The 11598-nt window shown below is 41.8% G+C and overlaps 1 protein-coding gene across 7 annotated transcripts in view; it reads right to left on the bottom strand.

Annotated features, from left to right (window-relative positions):
• The window catches only part of SOAT1 (sterol O-acyltransferase 1), a 59291-nt gene extending 48166 nt beyond the window's left edge, over positions 1-11125 (bottom strand). For 2 of the 7 annotated variants that reach the window (XM_082465528.1, XM_082465527.1), the window contains exon 1: positions 10891-11117. Coding sequence is in view for 3 of the 7 variants with exons in the window: in XM_082465532.1 (XP_082321658.1) it covers positions 6204-6231 (28 nt within the window). In the remaining 4 variants the exon portion in view is untranslated. Of the gene's footprint in view, positions 1-6203; positions 6311-10890 lie in introns of all 7 variants that reach the window. The other 5 variants (XM_082465532.1, XM_082465530.1, XM_082465525.1 and 2 more) reach the window with 5 other exon arrangements.
• Between the last annotated feature and the right edge of the window lie 473 nt (positions 11126-11598).

Below are 11598 nucleotides of genomic sequence, written 5' to 3' on the forward strand. Positions count from 1 at the left end.
ATTCTTGTCTTGACCCATCATATTCAAAGAATGGCTTTGTGTGACGCTGATGTTCAGTGAAACCGTTTGTGCTGAACAGAATACCCAGAAGATCTAGCTCTTAAGTTCCAGGCTAGGTCACAGCAACACCAAGGCCTAGCTGGCTGCACCAGGGCAGCTCCAGGACACCAAGGGCTGTTTGCTTCTTCTCATTACAGTAACTTGCCCAAGTCCACAAAGCTAATGGCAGGGTCAGATTTGAACCTGGGTCAGATCCAAACTACAAACACCACCCACTATTTGGATTTTTTTTTTTTTTTAAGTTGGTAACAGAAAAGTGGTGAGGGAGAAAGACTTGAAAAAAAGAACTGGGGTCAAACTGTAAAGGCCTAACAAATTAGGATTTTTTCAGTTAGGCAGTAGTGAGACATTTTACGCACTGAAAAATATGATCAAAATCAAATTTTAGGCAGATCAATATCAGGACAGTACAAGGTTTACTCCAAAGCAGTGTTTTACTTTGTAGAAGTTTTCAGTAGTCTGAAGCAAAACATAATGAAGTACTCACTACATTATTTTTAAAATTCTAAGATTATGGTCTTTTTAAATGGTTATGTTTAAATTCCTTTTCTGTATGAAATGGAGTACACGGTGAGCTTGATTGTTTTCTTAAATATCACTGCTTGGCAAAGTAAAAATCTGACAAATCTAGATCAGTTTCCTTCTATTTTTTTCCGAAATCAAATGAAACAGAATTATGGAATAGTAAATGACTATATCAAGTAGAAATTTTAGGAGACCAATAAGATCCAATTAAAAAGAGGAACCTAGGAAAGAGGTCAGGGCAACCAGTAAATTTTTAAATCATTTGTGTAACAGTGAGAGAGGAAGCCAGAAGAACATCTAATTCTCCAAAAGAAAAGATGAGACAAGTGAGAACTGACAACTAAGCTGAGGGATGCCCTCAAGTAAGACAACAAGAAGTAGAAAAGAAATCAGGGACAAAAACAGAAAAAGAAAAGATGCAAAAAGAACCAAGATGTTTCAAAAAGGAATTATACAGGAGTTAATAGTGTGGAATTAAAAATAGGGACTCTACTTCTGAGTGCTTATGTGTTTTACATGTATGATTATTTTAATCTCTATATAATCTTTAAAGTAGGTACTACTATTTTATTCCCCCCAATATTGTCTTTGGTCACCATGTCTTCCCATACACTCTTTCCTGTCTCTAGAAAGCTGTTTCTCCTCTGCCCTTTCTAGCTAATCTTACTCACCATTCAAAGAAACAGTCCCAGCAGCAGCAGTAATAACAACAGTTTTGACTTAATGAGCAGCTGTTTTGTCCCTACTAGGCACTGTGTTGCTAAATCCTTTAAATTTTCTTATTCAACCTTTACAGTTTCAGAGGTAGGCATTAGCTCATTTTACAAGTGAGAAAAATATAGGTTAGGGAGGTGATTTAATTTGCTCCAAATCATATAATTCTCCAACTGCAGAACAGGGATTCAAAACCAGAACTACTGGATTCCACAGCCTACACTGTAATCACCAGATGGCCTTGACTCACCTCCTCTGCTAAGGTTTCTTTGACCACCATCTCTCACCTCACCCTCCTCTGTGGTCCCACTGCACCCTGTACATCCTGTCACACTAAGATACTCAGTGAGCAATACTATCTGCCTCTTACACTCAGCATAAGCTTCTTAAAGACAGGGACTAAATGGTATCTTCTCTTTGAATTCCCAAAATCTAGTGGGGCATATCTGGAATATGATGGGTATATATTAGTACAGAAAGTGATGTACCAGTTAATACCACAACCAATTATTCTGAGTAATAAGTTCTCTAAACTCAGAGAATCAAGAGGAAAATATATGCTGGGAGAACGCCAATGAGCATCATCTTCACTGTTAACAGCTTTATACCTCCTACTCAACAATAAGATCTACAACAATCCTTCTTAATTGGGGGTGCGGGGGCCCCCTAGACTAAGGGTATGCAAAAGCTACTTTGAATATTTCAGTAACTGAAATAAACAATTATACATTTATCACATTAAGCAAGCAATACCGGCTAACTAAAACAATGTTACTTTGCTTTTGGCTGAGACTGTATCAACTCAGTGAGAAATCAGTTCTCTCTTGCTGATTAAAAGGTGAAAAAAAGAGGTTAAAAAAAAATTTAAACCAAGTTTGACAAACAAATGCTGTTAAACAGGCAAAAAGGAAAAAAACAAAAAATCTAAGCCTGGGTACCCTGTAGAATAATGAAAAAATTAAAAGGAGTCCTTGGTGATGAGATTGGGAACCATCAACCTAGTTTACAGAATAAAACCTGACTTCAAAAGCTAAAGCACAGGTACTGAGTTTGCACAATTACACTGCCATAGATCCATCGACATTTTAGAAGTGAGCCAAAGAAGAAAACACTAACTCTGCATAAAAAGCTTTATGTCATAGTCTATGCTATTTGGCCTCAATTTCCTCCATTAGCAGGAAGAGAGAACCATAACACAGCGGGGAAAGCACAAGATTTGGTATCACAACACCAAGAGGTAAGTTAACGTCTCTGCTCCATCATATTGCATCCTCAGGTAAATCCTCCAACCTCTCAACCTGTTTCTTCATCTAGAAAGTTTAAAATACTACTGCACACACACACACCAAGATAATACACACTAGAGTGCCAATATTCTATTAACAACCTAGCTTAAAAAATTAAGTGAATCTGATCCCTACATATCTATGCCCTGTATGCTAAATGACACAAAGTCATATCATCCCTCAAATTCTACTTGTGTTTGCTCTTAATATGTGCTAGATGAGGGTAAATAAAGTTCCATAGTTATACACTTTCTCGAATGCAGCTCAAACACCACGTGGCTTCCAAGAAAGCATTAACAAATTTTGTTATTGTCACACATACAGATGTTAGGAAGGATAACTATTACTTATGCCTCACCTCAATTTTGACCAAATCCTCATAGCATGTAAATCGTAAGATTATGAGATGATGTCTGAATTGAGCTCCTCCTGCCATGCGTGTCAGTAACAGCACACGGCTGTTGCGGCAGAAAATGGAGGGAAATTACAGTAATGCTCAGTTCAACTGTTCCTTCTCTACACAGACGGGTCACTTTGGCCTCTGTGTGGAGAGCAGACCACAAGGAGGGCAAGAGCGAAAGAAAGGGACACCCTGGCAGTCATCCTCCCAGCAGACTCCTGCAATCATCCAGGTGAGATGAAGGAGACCTGAACTTTCTGACCACTCATTCAAGACTGAATCCACCCCCTTACCAATCTAGACACTAGCTAGGCAGACTACTTTAACTGTTGCAAAGTCAAAAATTCAAACTGTAATTAATTCTAAGTGGTTTCTAGGTGCTGACATGGATCACTGCCCTTATATGTGAGGTGTACCATAGTTTTTTCTTGCCCTCCTATTAACACAGGAGGGGAAGTTATCCTCCTCGTTTCCTCTTACTTCCAGGTCACCGTTCCTCGTTCCCTTCCTTAAATACCTCAGCCAGATTATTACACCTGATACTTCTCTTTGTTGTATGTTCTGTCTTCCTGATCACTCCTCTCCTTTACTGAGGATGTGAACACCTCACTCACTCCCCCTTTCTCCCTTCCACCAATTCTTCCACACTTCTTTCACTTCAACATCTATGTACATAGATCCAACCTCCTGGCCTCCAAGCTCCTTGACTTCTTCCTTTCTCCACAAATCTGTTCTTATGTCCCAGTCACATCTTCCCCTAGAACTTACTGTTACCAACAACTGCACCATGTCCATAATTTTAATTTCTAGCGTCTAACCCTCTGATCACCACCAGTTCACTTACTGTGATACCCTCCTTTCCTCAGCAGGTCCAGACTTCCCTGAGCTCCAGACTCCTATCCAAAGGCCCACCGGACACCTTTATGTAGGTAGATGTCTTACAGGCATCTCAAACTTTAACATGACCAAACTGAATTACTGATGTTCGCTCCAATTCCATTCTTCAGTCTTTCCTAATTCAGTTAATGGAACTAGCAGTCAGTCTTTGCCCAGATTAAAAACAAAAAACCCGAGGTTATCCTTGATTCTTTACTTTCCCTTACTCAATCCAACAGCAAGTCCATTTTACTCTGCCTTCAAAATATATATCCCATTCTAAACTTTTCATATCCATCACCTTCACCACAGTCTAAGCCGCCGTCACCTCTCACTGTAGTAGCCTAACTGGTCTCTCCTCATCTTCTCCCTTCTGGTCACACAGGGCCCAGAGTACCCTTTTAAAAGGTAAATCTGAGCAGGTCATTCCCCTGGCTCAAAATCCTTCCAGGCACTGAATTCTGTTCCAAGCCCTCACCACTGTCTAGTAACTCCTCCATGATCTGCCATTCACCTCCCAACCCTCCACTTCCGACTACAATTCTCATTGCTCATTCTCATTACTTTGGCCTTCTACTGTCTCTTGGTCAAGCCAAGTTCACTCCCACTTAAAGGTGCCCGCTATTTCCTCTATCTGGATTATCTCCCCCAGACACCCTCCCTCAAGGATTTCCCCCTCACTTCATTCAAGTTCTCAAATGTCCCCTCCCCAGGGACTCCCCTATCTATCCCAACTAAAATAAACACTCTCACACCCTGTTAGTCTTATCCCTTACCCTGCTTTATTTTCCTTCAGTGCACTTATTTCCCAATACATTATAGTTCTAATTGTCTACCCCACAAGACTAATCCCCATGAAAAGTAGAATTTTGTCTTGTTCACCATTTTATCCAACTATCTAGAACTTTGCCTGAAACAGTCTGTACTTAATACATGAATGAACGAATAGTTATCAAGCATTTTCACACACAGTAAGGAAATAAAACAACTTCCCTTCACATATTCATGAAACAATCATCAAGAGGATAGTATGAGAGTTGGAACTCATGTTCATTTCTAACTTTACCTGTTAACACTAAAAGATAAATATAGACCCCAGTTTGGGGTTTAAGTTGTACGGATGTACATAAAAATGATCCGTTCTAGAGCTTAAGGCTTTTCATCAGCATCTGCCATTCTGGACCCAATTATAAACTCAGGCTGTCTAACAGACTTTGAAAAACAGTTTGCTAACAAATGCCATGACTTTTACTTCCCTGGAAAATCTCTCAAACTTGAGAGATTTTTCTCCTGAAACAATTCAAATAATTAGAACAAACATTATTAGAATTGCTGGTAAGTTCCTTTTAATGGGTACTTACCACTGGCTACACTTCCTGATAAGATCTTTGTGTACATTACCTCCTTTAAACTTAACAATAACCCTGTGAGGTAGGTAATCCTGTCCCCAATTCACACAGAAAAAAGTAGTGACAACCAGAAGCATAATTATAGACAACAGTAAAGAAAGAAAACTTTAAAAGTAGGAATCAACTTTAAAAAAGAGAAAGCAAGCATAGGTCTTTTCATGTAGGGTTAAAGGGCTTATGTTTCTTATGAGTCTCCCAACACATCATTGTATCAAAGCAGACCTGCAGGGACTTCCCTGGTGGTCCAGTGGTTAAGAATCTGCCCCCCAATGCAGGGGACATGGGTTCGATCCATGGTTGGGGAACTAAGATCCCACATGCTGCAGGGCAACTAAGCCCACGCCGCCACAACTACAGAGCCCATGCGCTCTGGAGCCCGTGGGCCACTAGAGAGAAGCCCAAGTGCGGCAATGAAAGAGCCCCCGTGCTGCAACTAAGACCCGACGCAGCTAAAAAAGAAAAAGAAAAGGAAAAAAAAAAAAAAAAGCAGACCTGCTGACCTTAGCTGAATTCATGTTGTCTTTTTTGTTTTTCGGGTTTTGGTTTTTTGGGCCGTGCCACGCGGCTTGCAGGATCTTAGTTCCCCTACCAGGGATTGAACCTGGGCCAAGCAGTGAAAGCCTGGAATCCTAACCACTAGACTACCAGGGAACTCCCCTGAAGTTCATGCTTTAATGATCCTGGCACATCTTGTAAAAGGCTATGGTACTTTAAAAATAGAAGGCAAGGAAAAAAAATTTCATTTGCCTTGAAAAACAATTTTTTCAAGTTTTGACACTTAAAAGGTACATGTCAATTATCTGAAAACCCATGTATTTTAAGCACCTCTTTCTACAATGATGTTAGATGTATTGTAAATAATACAGAGGTCTACCCCATTAACTGTTCTCACACACTTACGCACACACGGTGTCAAGAGAAGGCATAACCAACCATTTAGAGAAGTTGAATAAGTCCTCATGGAGGTGACATTAGAGCCATAGTGCAAAGAAGACACAGGAGTTTGCCAGGCATCAAAACAGAACCAGATGAAGAGCACTCTGAAAACATGAACATGTGCAGACCTTGGTGACAGATCCATTATTTCAAACATTTTATTGAAGTCTACTACATGCCAGGTCCTGGGATACAAAGATGATTAAACCAGTCTGAGCCCTCAAGGAATGAAAAACTAGTGAGAGAAAGATATAAAAACATAATTATAGGAGTATTACAGAACAGTAATTGAGATGTATGTACATTATGAAGGGAATACAGGCCTGATGCCCAATAGAGTTTAGGGGCAATTAGGAAAGGTTTCCTGAAGTAGGTAAAATCCAGGTTAAATCTTAAAGGAAGAGAAGGAAAAGGCTGGAGCACAGGGTAAATGGAAGGGCAAGGACAAAAGGTCAAGGGCCCTTAGGGGCAATTCTAAGGAGTTTGGAACTTAACACACAAACAAGGAGTTGATAGAGGCTTTTAAACAGAGGGTGACTTGGTATCTGTCTGACTTGATATTTGTCTTTTAGTAAGAACTCAGGCAGCAGTGTGGAGGATGTGCTATTGACAGTGCTGGGGCCCAGGGCGGGCTGCCGCACGATATGCCTCAGTGGCATACTGACTATTTTGAAGAAACAGCGGTTGCAAGGGGGAGACTTTGACCCTCCTCTCTGTCTCCCTGAAAGCAGGAAATAAATCTCCCATGTAAAAGGTGCCCTTCCTGCAATGGGAGGTAGAAAGACATCCTTATCACCAGAGATAGGGAGCTCAAGGCCCAGAGGCCTGTATAAGGAAACACCTGCCACTTCTTTGCTAATTTACTACCCAAGCCCAAACTTTGCTTAAGTTCCTTACTAATTAAGCACCCAAACCTAAGCTTCTTTGTCCTGTCAATTCCTCTCTAATTTATTGTTGGTCTAAAACATATAAAAGCTGCCTACTTTGGCCACTTCTTAGGTCTTGTTTCTATGAGACCTCCATGCACATGAATCAAAGATTCTTTTTTCTCCTGTTAATCTACCTTGTATCAAGAATTCAAGAGGGGTTCAATCAACTATACTCCAGTATAGAATAAAATTGTTTTTAAAAAGGTTAATTTTATGATATATATATTTTATCAGAATAAAAAAGCAAATACTGGGGGGAAAAAAAAAGAGAACTCAAGAGGGGTAAAGGGGGAAATTTTGCCCTCCTGGATCACAGGGAGAACAATGAGATCTCACAAATGATAAAGGCCTAAAGTAAGGCTCAAATGACATGTATTTCTTAAATGGACAAATGATTTCATGAAGAAGAGATAAGAGAGATCAGATAAATTTACAAACATTAAGCTGAGGCATCTATGAGATATCCAGGTGCCTACATCCAGAAGGCAGTTGGAAATACAGATCCCAAGCAAGTTTCCTAACTAAGCCTACAGGTGTGCCATTAAGCTAAGTAACTACAGGAGAAATGAGTAGATAGGTTCAATATGATACACCTGTGAGTCAGCCAAGTGATGACGGCCAACAGGCAAATGAATATACAAATCTGGACTAAAGAGAGAGATGTGGGATTCATCGGTGTATAGGCAGCAGCTAAGGCCAAGCACAGGAAGGAAGTCTCAGGGAGAGACCATAAGTCAAGAGAAGAGATTACTTAGGAAATAAAACTAACATTTGCCTAGTACTTACTTTGGCTCATTTAATCCTCACAACAATCTATGTGGCAGATACCATTATCCCTTTTTTTCTTTTGGCCACGCCACATGGCTTGCGGGATCTTAGTTCCCTGACCAGGGATTGAACCCAGGCCACAGCAGTGAGAGTCCTAACCACTGGACCACCAGGGAATTCCCACTATTATCCCATTTTAGAAGTGGTTAACATTTTCCCAATATTACAAGGCAATTAAAGAACCGTAAAAAAGCAAGGCCTAGGAAAGATTAGAGGAGAACCAGGACCAAGCAATGTTCCAAATCAAGTTAGAAGATACAAGAGGTAACCTATGGTCAACATCATGGAAAATTCAGGTAGGACCAAAAAAAATACAGGAGGAAAAAAAAAAAAATAGCGTGGGGCACTGAATATTTCACAATTTGGGGACATTAATAGCTACAATTTACATGCATAGTTAGTTTCAGGAAGAAGGATAAAGAAACATATTGAATTGGGTTGCAAAATGAGTTGAGGAAGTGAAAATCATGATCATAAGACTAGTCTCACAAGAGGTCCAGCAATAAAGGAAATAGGCACTCATGTTTATCATGCCAGTGACATTTACAATGCTGGGCGCCAGGGTCAGTGCATCACATTCCTCATTTAAAATTTCCATTTTAAAAGATGCAAAAGATTCGGAAACATTACTAAACTCAAAGTCACATGACAGTAAGTGGCAGTAGAGACATTTACACCCAAAGTGGCATAAAGCTGACTAGCTATTTTAAAAATACAACACACTGAACAATTATTTCTTAAGAATCCAACCAGTTCACTGGTTTTGGAATGTTCAGTGTGGTAGTATCTAACTTGCCTTAAGAAAGTGAAACAAAAAGAATTGGATTGAACCACTGAAATGAATCACGTTGGAAAGAAGTGTTCACTTTAGCCTGCCTGCAGTGTTCCTTATTAATAAAGCTTTCAAAAGCACCTTTAAATCTATAAAACAAAGCAACACTGAACACCTACTCTAGGTGAAGACTTTGCTACATCACTCCCAGGTTCAGTAGGGGTAAAGAGAAACACTTTACAGATACAATTCAAAACATAAACGTTCCCTTTCTTCTTTCCAGATAAAGGTTTGCCCTAGTACAACCCTATATTTACATATCAAAGAACTGGGTCATTAATCAATTAGCAAAACTAAAGAACACAAATTCTCATTTACATCTGTATGGTCACTATAATCATTTATCCTATGTGATAAATTCCAAAAATAAATTTTGTTAACTGGCTTTTGTTAAAAAATTTTCCCTTTTCCTTCCCAAAGGAAACAGGTAATCTCTAGCTAATATTTTTCATTCAAAAGTTCCCTCCTTGGGACTTCCCTGGTGGCGTAGTGGTTAAGAATCCGCCTGCCAATGCAGGGGACACTGGTTCGATTCCTGGTTCGGGGAGATCCCACATGCCGAGGAGCAACTAAGCCCGTGCGCCACAACTACTGAGCCCGCGTGCCTAGAGCCCGTGCTCCGCAGCAAGAGAAGCCACCGCAATGAGAAGCCCGTGCACCGCAACTAAGAGTAGCCCCTGCTCGACCCAACTAGGGAAAGCCCACGCACAGCAACGAAGACCCAATGAAGCCAAAAATTAAATAAATAAATAAAAGCAATCATTAAAAAAAAAAAAGTTCCCTCCTCTGTCCTCCAACTCATTCATTCTTTCATTGTGCCAGGTGCTGGGCCAGACTTTGAGAACTAAGACCTAAATAAGATGGTCTAGCCCAGCCTTCATGAAATTTACATGCTAGTAGAAGAAACAAAGCATCTAAGTAACTGCAGCAGCTCATTACAACCGATGATTAACTGCAGCAGCTCATTACAATCGATGATTAACTGCAGCTAATAAAAATAGAGTGCTAGGAGGGTTTAACCCCCCACAGGATGGGTTTCCTGAAGAAGTGATATTTGGGCTGATATTAGAGGAAATGAGCGAATTAGAGCTGAAGGAAACCCCTAAAGACCAGGAGATAGTAAAGAGAAAGAGGCTTTCTTAGAAGAACAAAAATAAAACCGGTGTGGCTTGAGCCCAGAGAGCTCAAACTGAACTGGAGATAAGAGTGGCAGCAGTGTTTTGACCTTTATCCTAAAAATGTGAAATCTTGAGAGTTCTCAGCACATGATGCAATGAGACACGTGCATTTTTAAAGGATTACTCTTGCAAGCATCAGAGCTCCTTCCAAAATCCATCCTCAAGCCTAGACAACACACAACTTCCCTAACATCGATACCGCCCACCTTAAAGGGGAAAAAAAGAAGAATGCTTCGAGTAGAATTCTACTCAAATTCAAGGGACTCTGGAAAAAAATTAGTTTAAACAGATAGCACCCACCTAAATACTAAGTGACCAGTAAACTTCATATATAAACATGGAAAAGAGGGCTTATAGTTGTTTCTCGCTTACAAATAACTTCTAAATATACATATCATTTAAACTGCATGGCTATTAACATTTAAGAATGACAGAAACTTAATCACATCCTAATACTTCAAAATAAAATATGAATTGATTAAAGGTTTTGGTACCCAGATTTCGATGTCTTGAAGTACCACCTATCCCTTCACACTTTTTCCCCCTAAAATCAGTCAGAAGCTGACACCCTGAGGGCGCTTTTGGTTTCGCTTTTTAAGGAATAAAATGTATTCTAATTCATAACTTTCTTTACTACTGGCTTGAGAGATGTCACAGGATTTGGGGGGACACCAAACAAACCTCCAAGGTTTAAAAGGCTGCCAGCCATACCGGCGCCCGAAGGTAACTTTCCCGCCCGCCCCATCCCCCAAACTGCCCAGGACTCGCAGAGCCTCCCCCCACCCCCACCTCAGCCCAGGACAAGGCCAGGCCCCCGCGCCGCCGGAGTTGCAGCCGCCACTTCTCTCCCCTTCTCCGGCAGAGGCTGGTGGACCCTGGCAGGAAGTGAGGAGGGGACTGGGGAGCATGGGCATTACCTGGGGCCGGAGCCTGGCAGCGGGGACCTCAGCAAGGAGGGCAAAGCCGAAAAGCCGTCACAGCGCGGCTAGCAGGAAGGTCGGCTCCTGACCGCTCGATCCCCGGCTGCCCCAGGCCGGCAACGCCGCCAGCCCAACAGCAAACGAATATAACGCGCCCAACTCCCCAGCCCCTCCGCCCCCAGCCTCGCAGCCCGCTACGCAGCGTCATGCGCACGGCCAGCGCCAGCTGAGGCTTTCATTGGTGGTCCCGCCCACCGTCAGGCTCCGCCCACCGCCCACGGCCGCCCCGGCCCCTTCCCGAGTGCGCGGGGTTCCCAGGGCGAGAGCCCCTAGCTGGCCTTGGCCCAGTAAGTGGGAAACTTTGCGCAAGCAGACCTTGATTCCCGCGACAGTACCTTGCTTTCCATTTCTACCCCAGCGATCCAATGTTCTGCAGAAATGGGACCGAGGCAACTTGCTGCCTGTCCGAAAAGGAGCCCTGCATGGTAGCGCAGGACTGACGAGTCTGGTGCCTCTTCCAGAGACTCGCAGAATCCGCCTATAGAACTGTGGATTATTGCAGTTTGAACTGACCCCCTAGGACAACTAGAAGCGCTAGCCAGAAGCGTTTGTCATGGGATGCTTTAATGCTTTGAAAATTGTTCTTAACTGTGTCCTTCAGCGAACTAGATAAGGAGACAGTAAGGTAAGTGAAATACCGGGGCA

This window comes from Balaenoptera physalus, assembly GCF_965194825.1.
Source record: "Balaenoptera physalus genome assembly, chromosome: 1".
Taxonomy (NCBI): Eukaryota; Metazoa; Chordata; class Mammalia; order Artiodactyla; family Balaenopteridae; genus Balaenoptera; species Balaenoptera physalus.